Genomic DNA, 27,342 nt, shown 5'->3' on the forward strand with positions numbered 1-27,342 from the left:
TCAAAAGCTCTGATCCTCCCAAACAATGAGATACCAAAGAACAACACCCCAGAGGCAACACAGCGTGGAAGACAAATAACCCTCTCGCAAACCAGCACACGCTGGCCCTTATCTACAGGACAATATACCGAGTGGCAGGTGGCTCTTGCTCACCCTGTACTCAGGGCAGTTTCCTGCAGGGGATCCAGTCCTACTGAATAAAACCCGAATGCTTCCTGCTTGGACAGAGGGAGGGTGCCGGGAGGAGCTGCTGCACCAGCCACGGGCTCACCATGGGGTGAACAGCAAAAGCCTCTGAACAAACCCAGCCACAGGTCCCTGTTGGCAGCTTTAAGCACCAGCATAGCCCTCATTTTGAGGGTTCAGTTTGCCATTTAGGTCAGATTTTTCAGGAAGAGAAGGCATTCAGTACCTCCAAAAGCTCTTAAGTGCCTCTTTGGAGCTCGGGACCTTCCACCCCCCTTGCACACGGCTGTAATTTATTTTCCAGAGTCAGAGGTTTTCCATCCCTCGCACTGCAGCCCATCTTCCCCTGCTGACAAACCGCTCAGCCCAGCGCAGTGATTCCAACTGTACGATCAGAAATCTCCTCCAGTGCCCAGCGCTTCATTAACGCCTGGCCTCCCCTCCCCTGCCTTTACTCGTATTACAGGCCATGTCCTCATCCTTTCCAACCTTGCTCCAGCAGTGCTCGTTTCTGAGGTCATGCTAGCCTTGACAGGGCTTGTTTATCACCTGCACTGAAAGGCTGCTTCCCAGCTTTGGGGTGGGTTGAAATCCCAGCGTTTTTTCTCGTTTCTCTTTTTTTTTGTGAAACAACAGAAAATATATCCAGGATGTTGCTATCATCAGAAGATCCTATTTTGGTTCAGCATCCCGCTGCCTTTGACAGGGGCGTTATCTGGTCAGTAGGGAACAGAGCCAAGGTTTGTTATAAACACAGCTGCTGGCTGGGTCAGCACCACAGCCTGCTACAACCCAATACTAGTCTTTAAAAGAACAATTGTTCTTTTTCTTCAACAGCTTACCCTCAGGTTAAAAGGGTTAATAAAACTGGCATGTGTCAGAAAAGGAAATGAAAAAGCAAAGCACACATACACAAACATACACATAGCCTTGGGCTCTTCCCAAATCTGCTAGTGGCACCAGGCTATGGCAGCAGCTAGGTAATGGGCAATTCCATGGTTTCCACAGAAGAAAGGGTTAACACAAAAACCAGGGAGGAAAGCTGGACTCACAGCAACAATAGCAAATAGAAAGCGGAAAGAAAGAGCCCCCATTAAACACTGATGCTTACTTATGCATGCGTGCTGGAAGGGGTTAGTGCAGAGTCACAATAGTTGCTGAACATTTTGGCCAGATTAGGGTGCTCTGGAATTGCAAAGCTTCACCATCCCTAGTCTGGAAATTTATAGCAAAAGCCTGACTCTGCAAATGGCTTCACTTATGCCTGTCCTCTGCCAGGGATGCCCTCTGCCAATCCCAACTTCTCCTCCCTTCCTTTTATGCTGTCTTCCAGCTGTTTTAGATTTTCTTTTATTTACTGGCTTTATTTGTATTTGTGTTTGCTTCAGCAGTAACTTGCTTTCAAAGGAGACATGGAGGAAGTAAGATCAGGAGAAAAAGGGAGCTAGGAAAATCACTCCAATTTCACCACCACCATGACTACAGCTCCCCTCAAAGCTATTTTCAATACAGAGTGCAAGTGTCTTCCTGCTCCTTTTGTCACCACGTCTGTTACACGAACTCATGCCTGTGACATGAACTCTGCCTGGAACTAAAATCCCACATGTCCCTAGGGGGACTTTCAATGTTTTGCATCAGGAGTTGGAGCACAGACACTCTTCCAGGCTCTGACCCTCAGTGAGATGATATTCTGGACGCATAAACGGAAATCACTTCAATAGCGATGTCAGTTCCACCCGACTGAGGAGTCTCCACATCAGGGACTCCAACACTGACACATTTGGAAGAGACCTACTTTAGTGGTGTTGGGAAGAGATTGAGTAGCTGTAACTACAGCACTACACCTGAAAAGCAGTTATTTTGTCTCAGCAATACAACACAAGGATGTCCCTGTTCATTGTCAAGGTTGGTAGTTGTGTTTTTCTTCTTTCCTAAATCTAAAATAGACAGCCACTTACAAAGACCACTTCAGCTTTACATTTTAGTGGAACTTTCTGAATCAGTACAAAATACCAGAGGTTGTAAGCAATGCCTACAGTGAACAGCACAGAATCCAAAGCACTTGGGTGGTGATGGAGATACAAGGTTACGAGGTGGGGAGGAAAATGCTTATTCATACATTCAGCCAAGTCAGCACTCACCACAAGCCATCCTGTCCTCAGGAAAAGAACCACTCCAAAAATGTTGATCATGCAGGAGGTGAAGACACCATCCCATGTTCCAAAAAGCACTGGCTCCCACATAAAGAGCTGGATCTTCCACCAGGGCTTGGTCTGTGTTTGACATACCTAGAGAAAAGCAAAGCCTTTGTTTTTACCTCTTGTATTGTGTAGGCAGGCTGCAGAAGAGGTGCAACAGCCAGACACCAGCAGTGGGATAGCCACCAACAGCTGCTAAGGCACTACTTTGCTGCAAGATGTCTCTAAGGTGAAGGGGCAGCAGAGCTGCTGGGAAACCTGGAAGAGAGGGTTCCCTGTAATACCCTATTTATACTCTTGTAGGATAAGCAGCAATAGAATCCTACTCAGCCTCAGCAAATTTAACCCCATTGATGATATTATATGAACCAAAGAGACCAGTCAAGAGGTCCTTTACAGAGCCTACAGCTATACATGGTGCTTCTCCTAATGTCCCTGCCAAGCACCCCACCAAGACAAATGGGGTCCTCAGTTCACTAGAGAAGTCTCTTAGATGAGATGACAAATGTGGCTGATCCAGCTGGGACTGACAGAGTAGGTTAAGGTGGTCTTCCCATCACACAGTCATCTCTGATCAGAACATGACATTCCTGGAGGAGACATGGTACACTAGGGGCACACAGTGAATTTCAGAGCTACTGGAACCGAGACCTGAAACTCCAGCAAAACTACAATTTTCCCATTGCAACCGCTCCTTCCTGCCTTCTGGAAACCAAGTCTCCTCTTTCCCTTTCTCATTAATATACCTCTGGTTTACACAGCAAACCAAAGGGCAGTTTTCTTACTTTCGGTAAACACCAGCCACAAAGGTGACCAAGAGGTGCAGAGACCATGGAGATGGGAACATGGGCTATGAAAGGAAATGGCCCACCGACATACCTGCTGTGCTTCCTCATGGAACAACTCTTGGACATATCCCTCACTTCTGGCACCATTCAGGCTGAACATCATATCCTTTGCTTTGCCTCGGCCTGCCCAACTCACAGCTCTGAGACTAGGAGAAGCTGGTCCAAGAAGGTCAGCTGTTCTCCTCAGGCAAATTCTTGCAGTGCTGGATCCGCCACTGTAGAAGATTCATGGTTTTATTGCACTTTACTGTGGAAGCAGGAAAGACAGAAAACACGACTATTGCTTTCTTAGTCTGCAGAAGCACAAGGCGATTACCCAGACAGTGCCAAGAGCAGCTCGTAGCAGATGCTGAACCGCAGAGTGACACCCCAGCAAGCAGAAAGCAATAGTCCCCCAGCACCCTTCCAGGGACTGCCTGCAGCACAGGCTCCATCATCAGCCCTACATTTAACAGCCCTTGGTGGCCCCTTCCGAATCCATCCACACCGCTGGTGTCCCCAGCATCCTGCAACACTAGCTCCACAGCTCCACGGTGTGCCGTCTGGGAAATGCATTTCCTTTTCGCTGGTTTTAAATCTGGTGCCTGGTAATTTCATTCCATGCCCCTGTGCTCCAGTGACACAGGACACGTGGACTATTTACTTCCCAGCACCAATAATCACTCTGCAGCCTTGATCACATCCCCTTCAGCTGTATCTTTACAGACTAAAGTCCTGACAATGTAACCTCTTCCAACAAGCAAGCTACTCACCCCACTCTGCCTCACTCAGCATGATGCAGAGATGGAACTGGAGCAGCTGTAGGTGTTCACCACCACAAACCCACACTCTGTATTCCTGATGCTCTCAGCTACATCCCCTGCACCAATGTACAGGAGGAGCCTTTACTCATGTCATACCCATCCTCGGAGATACAGCTCTCCTCCCTGCAGTGGCCTGACTTCAGATATATACCTGCCACAGGCAGTCTCCAGCAGTGGGTCAGGCTTGATTCAACACCATGTAAGTACCAAGAAACCAGCATCAGGCTAGATTTCAAAGATAAACTAGCACACCTCCACAGAAAGGGAAAGCTCGCACAAGCATTTCTTTGCCCAAAACTGATGGTTTCTCTCCCTATTGTGGTGTTTTTCATATGAAGTTCTCCCACTAATTGCAGAGAATTGCTTTTATACACCCCCCTCCGGCTAGGTGCAAGTCTTAACTTCCCCCAGATGTTCTTGTGATGGCCACCAACCAGTTACCCACACTCTCCCACACCAATTGCCAACAGAGCCTTTCTGGCCATCCCTAGGCTACACCATGCCTAGGTAAGACAAAGATGCTGCAGCCAGCAGGGTACAAGGCACACTCCATGGATGTAGAGAGGGCAGACTGTCAGGACCATTGGCTCTCCTGGGGCCGGTAGTTTCCTGGCAGTGGAGCCCTACATGTTTACCAGAACCAACCATGATCACACAAGGTTTGTACCAATGGCTGGACACCTTACCTGAGACCAGACATCCAATTTACCATGGGCACAATGTAGGAATCTCTGATTCCTCAAGCCTGCAAGCTACAGAGACAAGATAACCAACAGAAATGTGCTTTTTCTATTGCTCAGGGACAGAGACATACAGAAACCACTTTGGGTCCTGAGGACTTCTGCATCAGGGTCTGAATCCCAGCTCCCAGATCAGCACTTTCATCATCCCACTTCTATAAATCTACTTTGAAACACTCAATAATAAACAACCAGTGCTGCCACTGTGGTGTTTCAGCTACAGAAGGTCTCCTGCAGCTGGGGTACAATGGACAGAACAGGAGGGTTTTCTTCACCTTGTCCACATGGCCGGTTAGGTAGCACCAAAGCCCTTAGAGTTCATTGATTCCCCACTGTTCCCTTCCCCTTCTCTGAAGCAAATAACGCTTCACAATATCATAAATGGCTGCTGTTACAGGGACACTGCGGCTTCAAGCAGGGCAGAAACAGCAGGAGTGGCCAAACTCCAAAGAAACGTATCTCATGTTTTTACGCAAATAGCCATAGTAATAAAACGAGGGAGAAAATGCACATGAAACAAGATTACAGTTGAACAGCCATATTTTCCTACTACTTCCTAATGCAGCCCTTCCTTGCCAGAGATGCCACTCAGTAAAAGATCCACTATGACATGTCATGCATACCAGCTTTATCTGGATGTAGAAAGAACACGGAGGCTGGAGCCCTTGTGGCCCTGGCTCCCCTAAACCACACCACCATGGAAGCCCAGGAGTTGGCCCCAACCCTTTGCAGCAGCTGAAGCCGCTCGTTCGACGTGCCTGGTGTGCAACCATGGGTAGGTTGAAACTTGCTAGATACAGAAAGAAGGGCTCCAAGCACGTATTTCAGACCTGGCGCTCCCCTTGCAGGAAACGTCACCCTCCTAGACATTTAAACCCCCCTATCTCTAAACTTCCTTCCTTTTCCTCAGGGTTAAACCCCTTCTCCTGCCCTTTCCACTCAGCCCTGCTCTGGCTCACCTTGGTGTGAGAGGTTTTTCCCTCCACAAATGCAGGAAATTGCCTCTCCACTATTGCTCCTCTGGGGTGTTTCCAATCGCCTAAAATCTTACTACCCAGTTCTGCCGCTGTTTACATCCCTCCGCGATGTATGGATCCGTTCAGCCCTACAAGGCAACCGCAGCAAACACAGGAGTGGGTATAAAGCACAGAAGCCGGAGCTGAGCAAACATGCCAGGACAGCTGCTGTACACGCAGCCACATCCCGATCCATGCGACGTGTGCAGATTTTTCCTATTTCAGGTCTGAAAGTGGCGAGTCCTTGGGGCAGAAGCCTTCCTCTTGTCCCATGCCACATGCTACCAGCGCAGTGTGGTTTCAAAGTTGCTGCACAGCACAGGGATGTTTTCAGGCGGTATTACCTATCCAGGTCACCAACCCAGCGGAAGCTTTTTCTGCTCTACACACCCATCTGCCAAGGAAAACCAAACAGGCACAACTTTCCTCTAATATAAGTGAGCCTCTAACTCGGAAGTTAATTGATATCACTTTTCCTAAAGTTCCTGCCAAAGACATTAAGCACTCTATAAATTAAAGAATGGCTGTTTTAATCTTTCCACACCATTTAGGGCTCAAGGGAGCAGAAGAGCATTAGCAAACCTCCTCGCAAAAACATTACAAAAGCTCTCCCCCTTCTCCTGCAACACTTCTATATTTAATTACAAAACCAGATTCCTATGGATGAAATATCCGTGCCCTCTGCATCCTTCCAAAGCAGTAACATTCTATTAATCGTCACGCTAAAGCCATTCCTGAGCTAAGTGTCACTGCCCCGAGCCGCTCACCAGCTGCCTAATTTGAAAGAGGAGAGGTTAACGCCTTCCCGAGCACAACTGCGTGTGGTCCCACGACCTCCGAAACCTCCGTCCCTGCCAGAGGAGGTAATTCCAAGCCTCCCTCCCTCAGGAGACACAGCAGCCAACAGCGCGTTAGTTTTAATAAATCCCCTCAACTCCTCTCCAGCTCAAGTTCTTAAAAACATCTAAGTTAGGGGACTGAGGAAGGCAGGAAATGAAGGGGACCAAGGCAGCCGTCAGTGCAACAAAGGTAATGCCACGCATAGAAGCACCTGGTTATCCCCAGCTATTCCCGGTTACTCATTCACTGCAACAGCCAGGACAATTACCCAGCTCTTTGGGGCTTTACGTACCCCTGCGGCGTAACTTAACGCTGTGGAACACGAGAGCCGGGAAACACGGCCGGGCTCACCCCGGCAGCTTTAACTTCCCGGGGCGCTCGGAGAGCTTCAGTATTGCAGAGGCCACGGCAGGGACGGTACCGCTCCCCAGCACCGCTCAGCCCCTCGCCGCACCGGGGCTGTGGCCACCCCTGCCCGGGAAGTGCCGCCAGCACCTGCTCCTGCCTCCTTCCTTCCCTTGCTGCTGCTTTCCTTATCTTTTGGCTTTTTTTCCCTTTTTTACCTTTTGGTGTTTCTTGCACTTTTTTCCCCTTTTAAATTTACTTTTAATTTTCCTATTGGCTTTTTTTTCCATCTGTTCTTTTTTCTCTCTTTTTTTCCCCCTATTTTTGCCCCCCTCTCCCCCCCATTTTTTTTCTTTTCTTCCTGTGGTTGTTTCCCCCGTTTTCTGGTTTTTTGCTTTTTCTTTTTTTCTTTTTAATTTTGCCTTTTTCTTGCCTTTTTATTTACCGCCTTTTGCCTTTTATTGCGTTATTGCCTTCTTTTTGTCATTCCTGTTTTTTCCCTTCGTCTCTTTTTGCCCTCCCTTTTCTTTTTTTTTCCCCTTTCCCCCCTTTTTATATGCCTTTCTTTTTTTTCTTTTGCCTCCCCTTTCCACCTCTCCTCCCCGTTATTTATCTTTCAGCTCTTATTTCCCCCGTTTCCCCCCCCCCCCCCCCCCCCCCCGCCCTCGAGGGAGCTGCTTCAGTGCCGCAGCGGCAGCAGCCGCGGGCACAGCCACGCAGCACCGAGCCACCTCCACCTGCGCTGCCCCCACCGCTGCTGCCCGTCCCACCGCCCCGCCCCGCCCCGGCTCGGCTCGGCTCACCCCCGCGGTGGGGTCGCGGGTGCCGCCGTCGCCCCTGCCCCACTCACCTGGCGGCGCCCGGGCCCTCCCGCTCCGCCACCTCCCCCGGCCCTCTCCCCGCAGCGCCGCCTCCGCCCGGTGCCACGTCTGCCCGGGCAGCGCTGCCCCCTCGTCCCGCCCCGCCGCGCCCCGCCCCGGGGAGCCAATGCCGCCCCCGCTCGGGTCCGGTGGACAAGCGGGTGCCAAAGCGAGCGGTGTCGGGTTAGGAGCGGACTGTGTCCGCCGCATCGAACCTCCGGGCGCAGGGCTACACACACACACACACATACATAACTTGTGCAAGTCGCGGCTGCCGGATTTCAGCGGCAGGGCAGGCTGCCGATCGCGGCGAAACGACGCTCCGGTTCCGCACAGGAGCGGCTGCAACCTGGTTGCAGTAAGAACTTAGTTCAGCGTAACTTCCCTGCTCAGGGCTGCCAAGAAACCCCGTGAGCAGGTGTAGACAAAGCTCCAGGTGAGCTGAAGGCCCGAATCTTGGATAGTCTCAGTGTAAACAGGATCAAATCTGAAGCTAGACAACCATCCTTGGGGCTGAAAAGCATTCACTGGCTTCATGCATTTCCAAAATGAAGTAAGCCAAAATGCTTTCAGGCTGTTTTAATTCTCAATAAAGTACCTGTACAAGACATCCATATAACTTAGTGAATGAACCTGCTTTCTAGAGTGTCCTGCCAAGCGTGAGCAAGCCTTTACTCATGGACATAAACAGTGAGGATGAGTGAGAGGCAAAAAAGAAAAGCAAGAGCTCAGAGAAGACAGGCAGGCAGAAAAATGCAAGGGTTCAGTGAAGACAGAGGACTACTCAAAGGGGATGATGTCTGAGGCAATCAGCAGATACTCCCCACAAGATATCCCATTCCTGGAATATTTCAGAAGTTCTCCTCCAGATCCCTTCTCTTTAGACACATTACAGCTACCAGGGAGCAAGTTTAGCCAGATTCCCTCATCTTGAGGGCATGTGCAAACTCTGTAAGTACCGAAGTAACCATCTTCGATTTGCTGCAGAACTGGTGAAGTCACTAATTCTTGAAAGACAGTCCTGCAGGCACCTCTGCCCCCACAGACACATCTAAGCATCAGCAGTTTCCCGGGGCAGTTGTCACAGCCCACCCAAACACTGCTGAATGAGACCCTGCCTCACCACAGGAAAGAACAACCCTGCAAAAGGTGTTTTCACAGGGATCACACTGACATATTAAGATCACTGAGCACTGCTGTTGAAAAAGCACTTTGAGGAGAGTTCAGTGTAGGTTCCTGTCTGCTCCGATTTCAGTCATGGCTATTTTCAACATCTTCCTTCTTGGCAAGAGAATTCAGTCAGCAGCACATCTCCAGCAGGACTGCATGCATTTCTGAGGAGCACACTGCTTTTCCATACTGTGCACACGAGCAAAACCATAGACTGACATACACCATCACATCTCCAACAGCAATCAACAAGCAGCAAAGTGGTTTGCTTCCTTTAAAGTACAGGCTTTGAAAATGAAGAGGTAACCCAAATGCAAGAGAAGCAGCTCTCACACGTATCAAATCTGGGATGATGTGGAATGTTGTATGTTCCCCCATATTCCCCCAATGCTGGCTGTGTGACTCACAGCATGTCTTCACATGACCCATCCTCTGCACCACTCGGAGGTCTGCACCACCTTCCAGGAAAACCATTGCAAACCATTTGATTCCTAACTAAAAGGGCTCTCCTCACGCTGAGCACCTTAGCTCTACTGTGGAAAAAGCAGGGGGAGGACACAACTGGAAGCTAAAATGGTTTTTCCAAAGTCCAATCCCTTGGTGGCTTCAGGGCTAGCAATGAATGCTGTGAGTTCCACAGACCAGCAGGAATCCTTTCCCTCTGGTTATATAGGTCCTGGCACTAATAGGTGGAGCATCCAAAACCTGGCAGACCCAAGCATCAGACATCCTGGACTGTGATCTGAGAAGACGCTTGACATTCTATGGTATTCAGTGGAAATTGGTCTAGGGGGCAGATTTAAGAGAGTGAAGGAGGGGAAAAAATGTTACATGGGATAAAACAAGTAAGGGACAATAGAGAGTTGTCAAATATATAAATGCAGAGCCGAGAAATGGAAAATACCAGCTCAGAGGTCAGTCAACAAGAGAAGTGAACTTGAAACATCCACAGGTCTGAACCATCCTGTGAAATGTGGAGAGGATTGATTCTTAGGAGAATGGATGTTAATTATCACATACCTCATCACCATTGTCTTCAGTTCCCAGAGACAGAATCATAGAATGGGAAGGGACTTTAAAGATTGTCTAGTTCCAATCCCCTGCCATAGGCAGGGACACCTTTCACTAGACCAGGTTGCTCAAAGCGCCATCCACTTCCAGGAATGGGACATCCAAAACTTTCCGGGGCAGCCTGTGACTGTCTCACCACCCTCACAATAAAGAACTTCTTCCGAATGTCTAAGCTAAATTGACCCACTGTTACTTTAAAGCCATTCCCCCTTGTCCTCTCACTACACGCCTTTGTAAAATGTCTTTTCCAGGTTTCTTGTAGCACCCCTTTAGGGAACGGTGTTCTAAGGTCTCCTCAGAGCTTTCTGTTCTCCAGGCTGAACAAGCCAAACTCTCTCAGCCTGTCTCCATAGGAGAGGTGCTGCAGCCCTCTGAGCATTTTCGTGGCCCTCCTCTGGACTCGCTCTTGTGTTGGGGGCCCCAGAGCTGAACACAGTACTCCAGGTGGGCTCTCACAAACACAGCAACGTGCAAACTGATTCCCATGTCCACACGCAGCACAGACTGTGAACAAACTACACCATTTAGCTAATTACATCACTTAATAATCAACAGATGGACCCTAGATCAACAGTAAAATAGGCTATTACCCATAAGGAGTATATTCCTAGATTAAATGAAGAGCCAGCCTTTTTCTATTCATGCTTGCTCATAGTTGTAAACTGTAAAATGCTCTGCTTTTAAAATGCATTTTTACCTGATTTTGTTCAGTGCATGGGAACATTTGTTACTGATACAGTACCTGAGCATCACCACAAACAACAGTCTTGCTTCAATGCCTTAAAATGGACTTACAGGCAACAAGAACACCCTGTTTGGGAGCCAATGCTGCCAAAACACATACCCATACCCAGCGTGGGTAAACCTTATACTGTAAGGTCTGACATGGGACCTTATACTATCCTTGTGGTGCATTTCCAAGTACGTGCAACACCCACCCCTCTAGCCACACGTTCCAACTAGGGGACCAGTCATCCCATTCACTTGCATTTGAGGATTTCCTTTAAGCTAACAAATGCTGTCTTAAAGAAGATCCTCCTTTCTGAGTTCCAGTTTGGAGGAAAAGATCGCTGTGGCACACTGGTATCTTTGCACTTGCCTATCTGTCCTTCCAAGCTGCAACTTTCTTCAGCTGTTCTGAGCTGTCTGTAATTAGCTTTATAACAAAGATGATTTCAGGAACTGGCAAGACAAACTGAAGTAAACACAAGATGAGAGAAAACAAACAAGTCATCCTTTTAGCTTCTGATTACATCCTCTGTTTTGTTCTTACAGATCACAGCATGGTCAAGATTACCTTGCAACTGCCCTGAGCATACTCCCAACACTTGTACTCATTATCATCTCTTGTGACTCAGTTTATCTTGTGACAAGACAGGCTGATTAAGGGCGGGCTGCTCCTCAAGAGCGTTCAGAGTATAAAAATTATAATTCTGAACAGGCATTATTCATATTAAAACACATCATTCTTTTTCATACATTACACTGCTAAAATAATGGTATCCCCTCGGTTTCACTTAGGCCAGGCTAGTGATTTAGATTTAACAGCAGTTATATGAGCTCTGCTACTTCTGCCTCTCTGAAATGGCACTAATGATCACATCTGACTATGAGATTATTGTATGTAAATAAAAGTGAAAACTAACATGTTCAGTGACAAAGCTTACATTTCCATAGCTAAGCCAGCTCAGCTATATTACCTCTCTAGGCAGCTATGGACAAGTTACTGCCAATGCACTGACCTATGTCAAAAGATACCACCACAAAGCTTGGTTTGGGACTAGATACATTCCTAACTGAGAGGCTTGATAGGTGCAGCCACTGGCCAAAGAAAAGCCAAGCCACTTTGCCACCAGAAGGCAGCAGCATACAATGATCACTCAGCAGCATGGCTCTCCTGTGTAAGACAGGTAGAGCTGCCCAGGGAGATGGACTCCAAATTGAAAAACCACGAGTTACTTGTACACCCAGCAAACATGCAGAAGCAAGCACAAGTAAGGAGGAACTGGATCCCACGCTTCTTGCATGATGTGCACAGCTGTTGACTCTGCAAAAAGTGATATAGTTGACTGGACTGCAAGATGCACACACACGTAACACACATTTTACCGTGGAACCTCACCAAATCCAGTGACTTGTACATACATGCTTTCGACTTCCTCTGAAATTCAAAAGCTAGGGTAGATGCTGGAGCAGATGCTGGAGCAGGGATGTTACGAACCTGAAGACCAGCCCTGACGTAAAAGAGGAAGAATGCTGCGGTGGAGACAACTTACCTGAATGACTAGGGCAGCGCTGCTGGCTTCTGACAGGACACATGGACTCCATTTTAACCCCCTGTTCCATTGGTAAGGCTCTCTTCTTTAAACACCGTATCTTGAAAACTAAAGCAGACAAAAAAGCAAACAATATTCGATAGGAAACTCTCTTCCATTGATTTGGCAAGTACTGTGCAGAAGATAAACAACAAGTTGGACACTGCCAGACTACCTCCTTAAACCAACCCACCTCCAAATCTCTCCCTACTTACACACACGGCTGCCTGTCCTGGAACTACAAAATAGTTTCTCCTGTGCAGTGTAAGAAAAATACTAATTTCAGAGAGAAAGAGTGAGAAGAGAGAGAAATTTTTTCGGCCCTCTAAATAATAAGTCATTTTTATAGAAACTGTTTCCTTCTCCTAGCACAGAAATAAAGCTAAGCTCATGGACTGTTTTTCTCACTCAACACAAAATGTAGGTTCTGGCAATTCTTTTTAACATCAAAATATTGAATTATTTTCAGTATCACTTTACTACTTGACAATCTTAATTATGAAAGTCAATACGCAGAAACTGTCAGTTTTGATTTCCTATTTCTACTGCATAATTGAAACAAATAAAAATCAATATAACTAACGTAAATGGATGTAACAAAGGTAAAGACAGACAGGGTGGCCAAGTACACAGACACTGCTTGCTTAGGCATATTGCAAAATTCTCCGGCAATTTAAGACTATTAAACCTGAAACCATTAAAAGTAGTTACACTACCAACTGCATGTTAACATACCATCCCACATTCCTGCCACTCTATATTAAAAAACAATCCCAAAACATGCACACTGGAGTAATATTGAAACAAAGTCATACCAAGTTACTGTGTACACACTTCAGAAGTATGTGAAAGCTTTATGGAACAGCAACACCTGTGGCCTCATACAGCTGAGAGGGACTGGGTAAGGACAGCATTCCTAAGGCAAATTTCAGACCTGTCTATGCTGATTTAATCAGTTGTGGCCATCCCAGCTAATGCTGCTGCCCCCGGGCAAGGCACTAGAGCAAATCTCTTGAATGGCCTTTCTCTGCTACTGTGCAACTCCAATCAAGTGGGTTAAACAGCCTCAGGAGGGGTTAGGCTGAGGCCAGATGCAAAGCTCCTCTCATGCACCCACTGCTGCCCAGAGGAGGGCTGGTAAAGAATGCATAGGTAGTGACTCTGTGGGCTCCAGGACTGAGGCTGTACCCACCAGGTGGGCAGACACTGGCATCTAGAGCCACACTGCTCTTTCTACAGTGCTCATGTGATCATGGCTCAAGTCTTAACAGAGATGTCACTAGATTTTTTTCTCTTTAGAAGCTATTGTGCAACTTTTAACATTTTCATAGAATGGTTTGGGTTGGAAAGGATCTCAAAGATCATCCAGCTCCAATCCCCCTGCCATGAGCAGGGACACCTTCCTCTAGACCAGGTTGCTCAAAGCCCTGTCCAGCCTGGCCTTGAACACTGCCAAGGATGGGGCAGCCACAGCTTCTCTGGGCAACCTTTTCTAGTGTCTCACACCCTCACACTTCTTCCTTATATCTAATCTAAACATACCCTCTCTCAGTTTAAAGCCATTGTTCTTACACAAAGTAAAATCAACAGAGCCACGCATTTCACAAAAGTCAAGTCTTTCTCAGTAGGGACTCTACCCAAAGAATCAGGGAAATAAATGCCTTTAACACATGAATGAAGGTGAGAAAACTAAATTACCAGTAATTAATTCACATTTCTGGTTTTGTAAGTGCACGCATGCTGTAATCTTCATTATCTTTTAAATATTTGCTGCAATGATAGAAAAATCTAAGTAACCAATACTCTGTATACAACACACACTACAAAATGATGTAGTACACACATGGAATATTGCTACCCAACAGTCTTGAAAACTTGAATAATCAAGTTCACCTTTCTCACAACTGAGATTAAAACAAAGTCCCGATTCTCATTTACATGAAGAATTGCTGGCACTGAATAAATTCTCTCTAGTGCAAACAAGAATCACAAGAAGAAAGCTGGTCTAATACTAGGTGTTTCTATTAAAGTGATTCCAGTGCAATCTTTTAAAATGACCCAGATTAAAATTAAAGTCTTCCATTAGGAAAAGAGGCCAGGAGATCCAAAAGGGCAAGAAAATCCAGTCAGTTTTGTGTCTCAAAACAAGTATTTAAATATTTCATTTAATCAGTTCTTGCACAATGGTACGTATCTTTACATGCCTTCATCTTTCTCCTTGAGAAAGCAGATTTGAAATGATCTAACATGAAAAATACTGCTAAGTCTATTCATAAAACAGTATTCTATATTTTTATTTTTCAAACAGCAAGTGACCACATTTAAAATGCATCATTTGCAAATATAAATTATCAAACTATTAGTTTAATTAAAAATAAAGCAAAACCATAACTTCCCTTAGTATCACAATACAGAGAAAGGTATTATAAACCCCCAAAAACTAAGTTAACCATAAGAAAACAATAATGTCAAAAGTGATGAAACTCATTAAGACACTTAATGAATAAACCAATCCTAAGAATACAATACCATTCACCATGATTATGTTAAAAAAAAAAAAGAAAAAAGCAATCTTTCATTGCATTATACAGATAAAACAATCCAATCCTTCATGCCACATTTTGTAAACCATGATATAAATTACACTCACAGTCAAACGAACAGGAAGAGTAACTCCCAAAATATTTTATGTTGCTTTTAGGGCAGAAATAAAGGCAGAAATAGAATCATTTAAAATATATCAAGTTTAACCAAAATTCATTTGGTCAAGCCTGCTATCCAAATAGTTTTGTTTCCTGCAAAACTATTTTTGTCTTTTTTGAATTATGAAATTTAAATGTTTCTTTTAAAATTAAATGCAAGTCACATTGAGCTACATTAAATCCTTTTATACTTGGATCATTTTTGCCTTGAGACCCAAACATCTTTCATGTATCTACACACACAGACACACAAACACACACACACTCTCTCTCTCTCCATCAGGAAATTCCTCATTTCACAGGAATAAAGAAACACTCACATACTGATTTCTGTCAGGAACATAAGAAATATACAAATTCATACTTTTCAGGTTCCTATAAAACCATCTCTCACCTATATACAAACTTTTACTGATGGAATTGAGGCTACAGTCTTTGATAATAAAAGGACGGAAAAGATGTTGTAGGATAAAGAAATACTGTACAATCATTGAAATAAACCTATTATCCTAATTTTATCTGTATGCATTTTTTTTTTATTAATTGAAATACAAAGAAGGCATATGGACTTCTGGAAAATAACATTATATAGGAAATGCACTGTAATAGTGTTCCACTATATATATCATCAGGTTTTCATAATACAATTTCTTCTGTACTCTAGATTTTGCACTAATTTCTCTGTCTTCAAGTTCATCAATTTCCAGATCCAATTCAGCACTACATAGTATGCCTTCAAAATAAACCGAGGTCACTTGCTTTACTGAATACCAAGTTCCTTGCCAGACAGCATTAAAAAAAAAGACAAGACTACACAAAGTCCAGTATAATTCATTTCTGACAATGAAAATTTCAACCCCTCATACTGTTGTAAAATTCCTCCTACTGAAATGCTTTACTACAATAATAATAATAATAATAATAATAAAAAGCATACATTACATATAAAAGATACCAGTGTACTAAAAGTGACAGAAGTGGACTAGCAAATCCTTCAAAGCACATATTATATAAATGACTAGCATTTAAAAACATTTTTTTGTCTATAAAATGTAGGTCATATACATTTATAAATTGGGGGTAGGGGGTTCTAAAGCAGTGATGACTGTTCAGATAGTTATGCTGCTCTGTACATTCTGTTATCTATTCAATTCAAACTATAAGTTCGACATATAGATTATTTATTGGAATATACCCATCTCATAGCTCGTAATTTGAAAAATACACAACTCAAACGAAGAGGTGACTTGTAAGTTAACTGTTTATCTGCATATCACATAAGAAGAGAACTACTCCTTTCTACTGGAGGCCAAAGTCTCATCAGTTCAGTACCGGGACTTAAAGGCTCCAGATTTAAGCGGAGGAATTGTCAGGAATCGGCACAGAAGCAGAATAGTATCTCTCATCCTTTAGAGACACAGCTATTCAACTTTTGCAGTCTTCCTCAGCTTGCAGAAGTGCAGACAAGCCATTCATTTCTTACTCAAAGTGTGTACAGATGAAGCCACAGATCTAAAGACTGTCCCCTATGTGACTGAAATTGTGCTGTGTAAACAACGTTATATACTCCAGCAGGAGGACATCTGAATTTATTTATAAAAAAAATGATTAAGAATATTCATTAATTCAAACAAGGCTATTAACTCCCAAAGGTATTTTTGGAACTTATCCTCATGCTACTTGTAAAGTTAGCACTGTTGTGTATTATTGCTTACAACCAGTACATCATCATATGCCTTCTAACAGAGCGGTACTGTGATCAGTTCGTAGGTATTTACAGGCTTTTTTGTTTTGTTTTTAAACAAGCTATAAAAACATTACATACTTTACAGACAATACAAATACTCAAGTCGAACAAATGGAATGCATAACAATAAGAAACGTCAAAAAGGAAGACTGACATAAGTCCTTGATTGTCAAGACACATTTATATTTATATATAAACTCTAGCTGTGCAGAATCAAAGATTCAATCATAGGTACATCCTTATTTGATAAATCATATTTACAGCATGATATTGCATAAAAAAATAAAATAATGTTGTTTACACAATATTACCTTTCCATCCATTGGATTAAGGAAAGCAAGAAACAATCTTAGAAATGTTTTCTTGCCTCAGTTTGTGTTTCCTACCAGAAGATGTAATTTTATAAAGGAAACAAGGTTTTATATGCCAAGTAGAGCAAAAGCGACTATAAATTTATTGCCCTGACACAAAGCAAATTAAAATTGGACAAAAATTTAAATTTTAACTTAAAGACATCTTTCCATTAGCAGTAATACTTTCCTAGTACTTGTCCTTTGCAAAGTGAGTTTTAGCTAAATGCATTACATGCCTAACATAAACATGCATTACTGTAAGTTGAATGAACTTTCAAAGTTACAAGGCTTCATTTTAGTAAAAAAAATAACACTAGGAAACTGTAACGTTATTCGTTTGCTTCAGTACCGACCATGTAATTTGAAAGTTCACATGTGGACTGGTACCGACTTGCATAAACATATTTCTGCCCGTTAAAATTTTCAAACGGATTCCCAGGAGTATTAGGTTTTTCCCTCTGAGTTGTAATGGTATTAAAACAAGCAAACAGAGAATAAACAAAATCAAAGCTCTCAAAGCCAAGAAAATTTAGTTAGCAAATATACATACATAAAGTAGTCCAATGCTGCAAAATTCAGAGTGAATTCATCCAAATATTCTGGTTCATTTCAAATAGTTACTACATATGATACAAATACTATAAAAATATTCTGAATGAGCATGTTATATAATGTATCTGTCCAGGTGGAAATTTTTCATAGGAGAACATGTATACTTTAGAATAAACTCCAAAAGTTACAGTAGAACCCCAATAATTTGCAGCAATGGCTTAGAAACCCTTTACAAATGATAATTCTGAAAATAGTGAAGAAGCAGGCAATGAAAGCAAGGATATCACATCATAAAATGTACTTTGTTCATTTATTTTGACAACTGTAATTTAGTTTTCAATACTTCTTCTACCTCCCAGTATACTTGTATAAATTCTGTAGTATACTTGGGTGAAGTCATACAGTATTTCTAATATCAGACCTCACTACAGTACTTTTTAGACTATTGCAGAGAGGTGGGAAAGAGATCATTGGGGATGTATAAACCTACTGGATGCTCTGATTAGCGGTCAGCGAATTAGCAAGATTTTACTATACTTCTCAATTAACAATGAAAAGCTCCCGTCATCCAAAAAATTGACAAGTATAATCTAAAAATAATACAAGTGTCATTTCACATGAATACTTTCTCGTCCTATTTTCTTCTTGAAACACCATTTTCCTAAACACAACACTAGGAGACACAAGATCATAAACATAGTTCTTTTATCATCCAATTTAAGTTGTTTAGGTTGATATTCGTAAACCAACATACAGTAACACATATGGTTAATCCTCCTCCCCAAACCTTGTAATTTATGATTCATTCTCAAATCAAATGAAGAAAAGGTAATTGCCTATTAGCATACCATTACAATTCCTTCATTGTCTGTTATATTAATGGTAAAACATATCAAAGGGTTCATGCTAAAAGGGACACTGTCAAGTAATTTAGGACCAAAATATGGTCTATTAATATGTGTGTGTGTATATATATGTACTGCACATATAATTTGGTAATAAATGTAATCAATTTCCTCCTTTTTAAAATCATCATTGCTCTATCACTAGGAGATATCCCCAAAAAATTTCACCTTACACACACACAAACACACACACACTCTCAGTGCTTGCATGACCTTTAAGTAAGAGCGTTTGTTGTTAGATCTGTGGAATATAAATGCTCACCCCAGCTTTATGTGGACTGACTGAACAGTATCAGTCTATGAAAAGAACAGAAAAACAAAGTTGCTTTTTCCCAGATACAAACGGAAAACTAACAAAAATGAGCACAGACCAGATCAAAATGAAGAGCGTGACTCTGTAGCAGATTAAAAACAGCAAAACATCAGCAGTGGAAAATGTTACTAAGTAATGTGATTATTAACAAGCAAAAACTTCCTACATAGTTAAACCTCCCAGAACTACATACACACTTATTTCATAGTAAGAGGGCATATGCTTGGGAAATCATTGCTGTATACAGTTGGTTATCTCCTGCAGTACAGAAAGTTTCAAGTATCAGTGGATTAACTACTCGCACCATCGCTTTAACTGTACAGGTGGAAGAATCCTATAAGACAGTCCCTTTGGGCTAGACAGGGACTTCAACACCTATCCTAAGGCACGGAGTAGAGCTGTAATGGCTCAGCAGCAGGCTAGAGAATAAGCTGCGACATAAAGAATAACTGTTCCCCAGGTGCCACTTTGTTCTGAGCAAGTTCCTTCAACTCTTGGAAGCCAAGAGTGCTTGTTCCCTCACACACCCCAGAAGTAACTCCCAAGTCTGAATATGGCATGGAGTGAGAACTACTCCTTCCTACTCCTCAGTCACTTTCTCACAGCATACTATCAATGTAGTAACTTTTGAAAATAAAGCTGAGTCAATCTCCTCAGGGAGGAGGTTTTGTTCCTCTGACCTTCATATGGGGCCAGAGAAGTGCAGTAATCATCTAGCTATTTTTTTTTTTTTTTTAGCTTTTGCTGCTTCTTGTATTTAACAAATACTATTATTCATGGCCATCTACTTGCAGCAACAGGTCATTAGAACAATGATGCCAACACAGTATTACTCAGGCAGCACAAGCTAGGATGTCATGTAAATGAAACACTGAAAATGAAACATGCATTACAAGAGGTGGCTTCCAGGGATATTGGGGCCAGATGTATTGTGTCTGTGCAACACAGAATGGAAAGTCAAAAAACCAAACTGACCATAAAGGAAGAAAAACAGAGAGACATGAACCAGTTTTAAAATATCCTTTAAAGAAATTTCTTTACACATATCATTAATAATCCATGAGAAATTTACTTTTCTCCCTTGACGCTCATTCTTCATAACTCAGGGCCAAATACTCGGACAAAATTACTGGCAAGTCATGGCATGCTGAAACACCTTCCTATATTATACACAGGATCAATGAATCAAAACAGAACCTGCTTTGTTATACAAAAGTATTAAGAAGTTTACATAAATTGTATTTCTTGTCAGTATAAGCAAGCTATGGATAATAAACATAATTTCTCCCTCAACTGTACCAGGTGAAGGAAGCACTTAAACAGTGCTACCATTAGGGAAAAGAGATGGATCAGCTTCCTAGTAATGAAAACTAAGAAAAATACTGCTACTGCTTTGGGAAGAGGTGGGAACTGCTGTATGATCTTCTAAAGTCCTTTCTTAAAAGAAGGATGTATTTTAGCCCCTTGAGACGCAGTCTTTTCTCCTAGCTGATGGCTTCATCTGAGAGATACCACCTAGCAATAGTGCTATAAAAGGATGTATGCAATCCTATTTAAAAAAGAAACACAACCACCATATACACACATACCTATATATATATATATATACATGTGTGTGTGTGTTTTTCCCTGGTTAATCAGCCTAAATTAGGCTTAAACTGCCTTAAACTACCAGACAGTGTCCCTTTAGGGAAGGTGCAAAAAAATGAACATACAGTTCAAAATCTGTAACTTGTTAACTTAAACTATACAATAGTTATGCTACTCAAATATTACCACCTTAAAAATGCACACATAACTACTTATCGTACCATACTGTATACTTCAAGACAAAGTACTACTCAAATAAACATATTCATGGTACAGGGATAAACTTGGTAGTTTATTTATACGGTGAAATGCAATGAAAAGTTCTGATCACTTGCCTATGCTGGAAAAAGAAATCCTGTTCACTAGCATTATTCAGCGGTTCTGGCTGGTAAAACTGTAATGACTTTCACTAAGCAAACACTAAAAAGGTAGGGAATTTGAATTGAATGCCCACTTCTTCAGCTTTCAGGGGGTACTTCAATAAATTTAATTATCTGAATTGTCAAAATTCTAGAAAGAGAATTAAAATGTTTTTTACGGAAGCTAAGTGTACCCAATCTCAGGTACACTGAAAAGAATTACTGTATGAGATGAAAATGATGCAACCATATCAAACCTAAAAATGGTTTTATTTTTTTGAGAAATTAAAACTATGAAGTTGACTAAGTGCTCTATGATAATCATTATGAGTATGTAGGGTAAGGTACAATTAAGCTTTTAAATCCTGGAATACACAATTTGTGTAAGCATTACGCAATTGGGAATGTCAGCTACAGAGTATTTTAACTAAAACTTCAGACTCTTGATATCTGTGTATGAAAAAGTCATTAAAAAGTTACATCTAGATTCGGCTGTACAAAGAAATACACATTACTTCAGGAATGAAGTAAAGGCTTTAGCAGTTAGGCATTTTGCTTTAAAAAAAGTGTTTAAAATATGTTAAATTAATCAGACTTTTAAATAGTAGTCTACCAAAAATCAATTTTTCCTCCAAACCAACTCAAGGTAATGCAAAGCATAAATAAAAGGGCACATGGTCTATAATTATTTTTGAGAGAGATGGGCAAACGATTCTTTCTTTAGAAAATACCATCTTTTAAAGCCGTATTTGCCTGCCTTTGAATCTTATTGTTTATTCTGTGTGTTCAGTACATGTTGATTCCCTGCTGAAGAGCAATGACTATGCTGACAAGCTTAGAAATGACAATATGAATAGTGTCAGACAATAAACTGTCCTCCCGAAGCATAGAAGGAAACCAGTAAGGAAACAATCGTGGGGGAAAGTCTTACCTGGGGATTTCGTTTATTTAAAATTTCATAGAAGGTAAAATATTTTCTAGATTCAAACAAGTGAATAATAAACTGCTTTTGATAAGGGCACCAACATCAGGCAGTTCAACAACTGCTGACTAACAAGATAAAGGAAAAAAAGAAAAAAAAGAAAAAAAAGGAAGCAGTTATTGGTCTTGCTAATATCAGCTTAGTTTTAACACAGAGCTCTTAAAAGCTGTACAGAACTCCATCTTACACAGAGCAACCCCCTTTTGACAAATGTGTTCTAAAGTGCCAGTATTATTTACAAAGGTTTCTCAGCCAAAAGTCTGGCCTGTTGTGGCATCAGGTGAAGAAGTCATCCCAGCTCTGCTATCGTTTACATTCACCAAGGGAAATTCTGGGAAATCAGCACTTGTCCCTGGTCCCCGAAGGTTCACCTGTCCATTGGCAGTGCTAAACTGAGATGATATTCCAGCTCTTGTCCCATGGTACTGAGCTCTAAAGGGCTGCTCAAACGAGCTAATCTGATATGCTTGATGAACAGGCTGTGCCTCTGCTTTCTTCTGAGAAGTTACTTGATCCAAGAAGTCCTGTGTAGACGAGGAAGAAGAATGATTTGCCTCATCACCTGAAAAGGGAAAAGGGTGCTGCGAATCACCAACAATTAGTCCAAAATGAGACTTGTCTGGAGTTGTTCTTAATGGAGAGTTCATTCCCGATCGAAAGCTATTGACAGGTATAGATGTGTAGACCTTCTCCATGGAAGGAAATGCTGGCTGGGTTGTAAGAGTCTGGTTATCAGTCACAAAATTAAGGCTTGGGTTGTTCAAATAGGCATCATTTTGGCTAGTTCTGTCCAAAGCTTGTTGTAAAAACTTTGAATATTCTTGTAACATACTAGCTTTATCTGATGAGGAAGCTTGAGAGCTTGTTCCAACAGTCTCAGATTGGGTGACCTCAGATACTTCAGAAGAATTGATTGATATACTGGAAGTCACCTCAGTGTCAGCCACACTGAAAGATATCTCATGTTGTCCATTAGCCTTGTGTGAATAATGATCTAGCAGAGTCTGCAGTACCTCATCTGGAATGACATTTTTGTCATGGTTACCTTTAATTTCAACATTCAGTGCCTGTGTGTCTAATATTGAGGCTGTAGCAGTTTCATCAATGACGCTGGCCACAGCCGCCTGCGTTACTGAAGGTTGAGATGCTATGGTACTTACATTCAAGGCATATTCTCTACTGTTATTACTAGCTGCTTGTAGATACCTCTTTTTCTTTAAAAACTGCATTGCATCATCATAATTAGTGCTGCTATGTACAGGCTTACTGGGTCCTTCCTGTAATGTGTCAACTTGATCAATGTCAGCATTACCTTCAGAGTCCAGTAAACTTTGCTTATCCACAAGATCAAAGGCATACTTTGAAACCTTGTTGTCTTCGTATGTAGATAAGGGTGAAATGGTTTGACTTTGCTCAAGTGGCTGTTTCAGACTCCTCTTGCTGTTAACCTTTTTGAGAACAAGTTTAGGTGGGTGTATTTCTCCAGAGTTTGCTTCTTCTAAGTGCGTTCCACTGACCGAAGAATGTGGCATCTCAACAGCATATTCCGCTACCATATATTCATCTTTTACTTTAGTACTAGAAGAGTACAACGGCAAATAGTCATTTTTGTCCTTCTTCTGTTCCAATTTATCTGCACTTTCCTTATCCCCAGATTTTGTTTTCTCTGTTTTCTGCCTTTTCTTCTTTGGCAAGGAGCTGTCTTTCATAGGCGTAGAGAAACCAGAATCTTCCTCTGATGGCAAGAAGCCAACTTTGGTGGCACTTCTGTTCGGTTTCTTGTCGCGGTTTTCATGGCACATACGTTTATGTTTCAGCACACGATCAGTCCTGGAGAAATACTGCAAAAGATTATTTTATTTTATTATTTATAATTATTATAATTTTTGTAAAATATATTGCCAAAAAGAAACCTTTCATTCTAACTAATTTACTTGATAATTCATCCACTTTCCTGATTTCTAATAAAGTGTCAAAAAATGGTATGTAATCAATAATTAAGCAGACAGTTGTGACTCTGCTCCACCTGTGCATCAAGACCACAGACCACATAACAGAAAAAAAACATTTGTTATATGTTTATTTGCATGCACATGACTACAAGACCTGGTAAAAATCCTATCTGTACTGCTTGAGAATTGGCTGGTGTTTTGTTTTGCAATTGTGAAAGATTTCACTAAGTCATCTTACCTGCAAACAATATTCACACTGGTAAGGCTTCTCTCCACTGTGCGTTCTTTTGTGCCTTTCCATGTGATACTTCTGAATAAACCTCATACCACATTCATCACAACGAAATGGCTTTTCACCTGATAAAAAACACACAGGAATGTTAATCTAAAAGAAAAAAAAAATCTATCTTCTTCCATACAATTACCAGCACAAATATTACATTCTCTATCAGAAATTATTAATAAAGAGGATTTAGCCTGTTGCTATGAAAAATAACATAAGGCTTCCCCACATCACATTTTTCCCATCACTCTGCAGTCAATGCCTCTAACTTACTTTAAGCTTTTACACTGAAAAAAAACACCCCAAGCCAGCCACCGCCTTCAAATCTAAATTCTTGCGCCCTCTTTTTAATGTAGGTGCAGATATCTGTCTTAAACCTAACAAATGAAGAACTGCAAGGACAGCTTTCCTGAACTGCTGCTGCTGCATAATATTTTTTTTTAGGGCAGCCGATTGTATAAAAATACCTCAATTCTCTCACCAGCTCATTAACTCAAACCCACCCCTTCTAGAAGAGAATTATGCATTTCCAAGCTTTTAATTTAACATTTCAGAATGGTGTGCTGTACTTTCCATATTTTTCCTTACCTGTATGTAGCATTGAAATAACTGTTCTAATAATAGCTATTTTGGTTGGAAACCAAATTTATTTATTTATTATGAATTAAAATATTTTAAAAATTAAGCTGAAAACAAGGGGCCTCTGTAGCTGAACAGCCATTTGCATACTTACAGGCTTTTCCGTTTGGTTGGGATGTTTTGCTTTTTTTTATTTTTATGAAATATTTGTTCAGACAATATTCATTGCCCTGAATTCATCTTCAGTTTCCCCCTTATTTTTCCTCTCAAAGAAGCTCTGCAGTGATCCTTAATGACCCTTTCAGAACCTGGGATAACTCTTTTTCTTAAAAAAACAACCTTTTGTCCTACATCTTCCCTCCAGTATTTTTATTTTCTAGGTTTCTCTAAAAAAAAGACCAAGCACATTGAAAAGCTAGGTTTACTTTTACAAAAGTTCACTATTATTTAATAAAGCTCATCCTGAACAACATTAATATTTACTATGAAATAGTTTTGAACTGGATTGTCTTGGCAGCTTCTATCAACATCCTTTGTTCTGATACTGTACTGCACTGGGTTTGGGGATATACATAATCTATCTTTTGTCTCCAGAAATATGCAATTTCTATTTTTCTGAGGTAGTTTTATTATTAAAAATATTTTATGAGATGATTTATTACATTTTAATAATAAATACAAAACGTTAATAAATTTTATTATTTACAATGTTATTAGAGTGCATATTTTCCATTTAGAATAGAGATATTTAGCCATCCTTCTACAAAAGGAAATATGGTACCTTAAAATAAAATATGGGTATTTAGAGAAACTAGAATGGAAAAATATCTGTATCACTCACACATTTGCTTCTAGTCAGATCATTAATGCTCAGTTTCAACCTTAATTCCAAACTGTTTCTTTTAAGCCTATGCCCTATTTCCAATTATTAATTCTTAACTGTCCATGTGGCTTCTCAGCAAGTCCCTTTCTTGGATTAAATTATTCCAATTTATTCTCTCCTAAATCAAATTATTTGCTCTCCTAAGATCTCTCAGCTTCTATCAGTTTTTTCTATAGGCTCACAACCTCAGCATCCTAAGTCTTCTTTCACATTTAGTCAGAGACAAATTTTTACCATTTCTTGGTTATTAATAATTACTGTTTTTTTTCAGCACCCTTCATAAATTATAGGGCCTACCATATAATCCTCTCATGTACTGTCTATAAACACATCTTCCTCTCTGGCCTATTTGTTAACATTCAAACTCCAGTTTCATTCTTCATGTTCTCTTTATTTGCTATGCACCTTTACTACTTCAGTGCTTTACTTCCACCAGCCCTGTTGAGACTTTGTCAGTTTTTTCAAAGTTCAGTCCTTGTCTTCATTTTTAAAGAAGATGAGGCAAGACGTTTAGTTCTCATTGTTCTTGTTTAATACACAGGAACTCCTCCATTCTCAAAGATGACTAAATCCTTGTTACTTACTGTTTTCTTTCCCTTTGCCCCACTATTCTACTTTGTGTTTCTTTTAAATTGCCCCTGCAAGCCCCTACAAACAACTCTCCTTACGCTGCCTGGAAGTTTGCTTTCATGATAAAATCTTAGATTTTAGGTTTGTTGTTTTTTTTTTTGCTTTCTTTTCTTTTCTTTTTTAGAGAAAGAATCAGTTGTTTGGGATGAAAACTCTCCTGAGCCTTAGGGAAGCCAAACCATGACAGAGAAGCAAGACAGCTCAGCTTTGTTCTAGCTTTGAACTGCCCCCTAAGGAGTTATCTTGTTACCCAAGAAAACGCAGAGCACTTCATTAATGCACTTACCTTCAGCCTTATACCCATTTCTGCAAATGCATGGTCACAGAGTTCCTTAACATTTGTCTGCTCAAGCTGGCTATTTGCTGGCAGAAGACTCTCACAGCTACCTATTCCCATTTCAAGGCTTAAATAGGGCCAAACAGGGGCTCTGAGTTTTTTCATTGTAGTATATTACCAACAACAACTATTTTGGAGTCTTTGAGAGTACATGGTGGTACCACTGATGGCCACGCCTTAACAGGAAGAAAAGTCTGGGGACACTGTCCTTGAATTTCACCCCTTGAATTTCAGCACAACACAGAAAATAGTATTTTTCAGTAGAATTCCAGAATGCTCTGGAAGTAAGATTAAGAACACCTTCTGAAACTGATACCATACTTAATTTTTGCTTTAATCTTCACAAGGAAGATAATGTTAGGAAAAGATTAAAAATTAATATGCAGCTATGCTTCCTATAATAATTTCTCTCTAGCAGAAGCTGGAAGCTTAAGATGCCTTCTGCAACTTCACTGTACTTTTCAAAGAGGATCTACTGCAAATGGAAAAGATCATTAATAACAACCTTTTTCTAATGTAGGGAGAACTTAGGAGATAACTTTCTGAAACGTGTTGGTGAGTGGGAAAGAATCAGGTGTAGAAAAAAGGTCAAAATTTAAAAATACAAAACAATAATTATATGCATTATTCTCAAAACCAGCCTATGTTTTGTGTCTTCATTGGAAATCTATTAAAACTGAGCAACAGAAGTATTTATAAAATTCAGCAGAAATACCGTACGTATGAAGGCTATAACAATTATAAACCCCCAGGCATTTTAAGTATCTAAACAGAGAAAATACA

The 27,342-nt window shown here is 41.3% G+C and overlaps 2 protein-coding genes across 12 annotated transcripts in view; both read right to left on the reverse strand.

Moving 5' to 3' along the window:
• Nucleotides 1–7,870, reverse strand: part of SLC12A8 (solute carrier family 12 member 8) — a 56,368-nt gene extending 48,498 nt beyond the window's left edge. Inside the window, exons 1-3 of one of the 5 annotated variants that reach the window (XM_057430079.1) lie at nucleotides 7,827–7,870; nucleotides 3,264–3,479; nucleotides 2,328–2,474 (exon numbers count right to left, since the gene is read on the reverse strand). In XM_057430079.1, coding sequence (XP_057286062.1) covers nucleotides 2,328–2,474; nucleotides 3,264–3,335 — 219 coding nt within the window. In that variant the 5' untranslated portion in view covers nucleotides 3,336–3,479; nucleotides 7,827–7,870. Of the gene's footprint in view, nucleotides 1–2,327; nucleotides 2,475–3,263; nucleotides 3,955–3,989; nucleotides 4,100–7,826 lie in introns of those variants that run through there. The other 4 variants (XM_057430080.1, XM_057430081.1, XM_057430078.1 and 1 more) reach the window with 4 other exon arrangements.
• Nucleotides 7,871–12,353: 4,483 nt separating this feature from the next.
• Nucleotides 12,354–27,342, reverse strand: part of ZNF148 (zinc finger protein 148) — a 45,826-nt gene continuing 30,837 nt past the window's right edge. For 6 of the 7 annotated variants that reach the window (XM_057430075.1, XM_057430073.1, XM_057430074.1 and 3 more), the window contains 2 exons: nucleotides 24,086–24,204; nucleotides 14,658–23,736 (listed from right to left, as the gene is read on the reverse strand). In XM_057430075.1, the coding sequence (XP_057286058.1) occupies nucleotides 22,144–23,736; nucleotides 24,086–24,204 (1,712 nt within the window). In that variant the 3' untranslated portion in view covers nucleotides 14,658–22,143. Of the gene's footprint in view, nucleotides 12,462–14,657; nucleotides 23,737–24,085; nucleotides 24,205–27,342 lie in introns of those variants that run through there. The other variant, XR_008975023.1, reaches the window with a different exon arrangement.

Source organism: Pezoporus wallicus, unplaced genomic scaffold (genome assembly GCF_028554395.1).
Source record: "Pezoporus wallicus isolate ANWC-B61680 ecotype Strahan unplaced genomic scaffold, APGP_CSIRO_Pwel_v1 contig_5261, whole genome shotgun sequence".
NCBI classification, from domain to species: Eukaryota; Metazoa; Chordata; class Aves; order Psittaciformes; family Psittacidae; genus Pezoporus; species Pezoporus wallicus.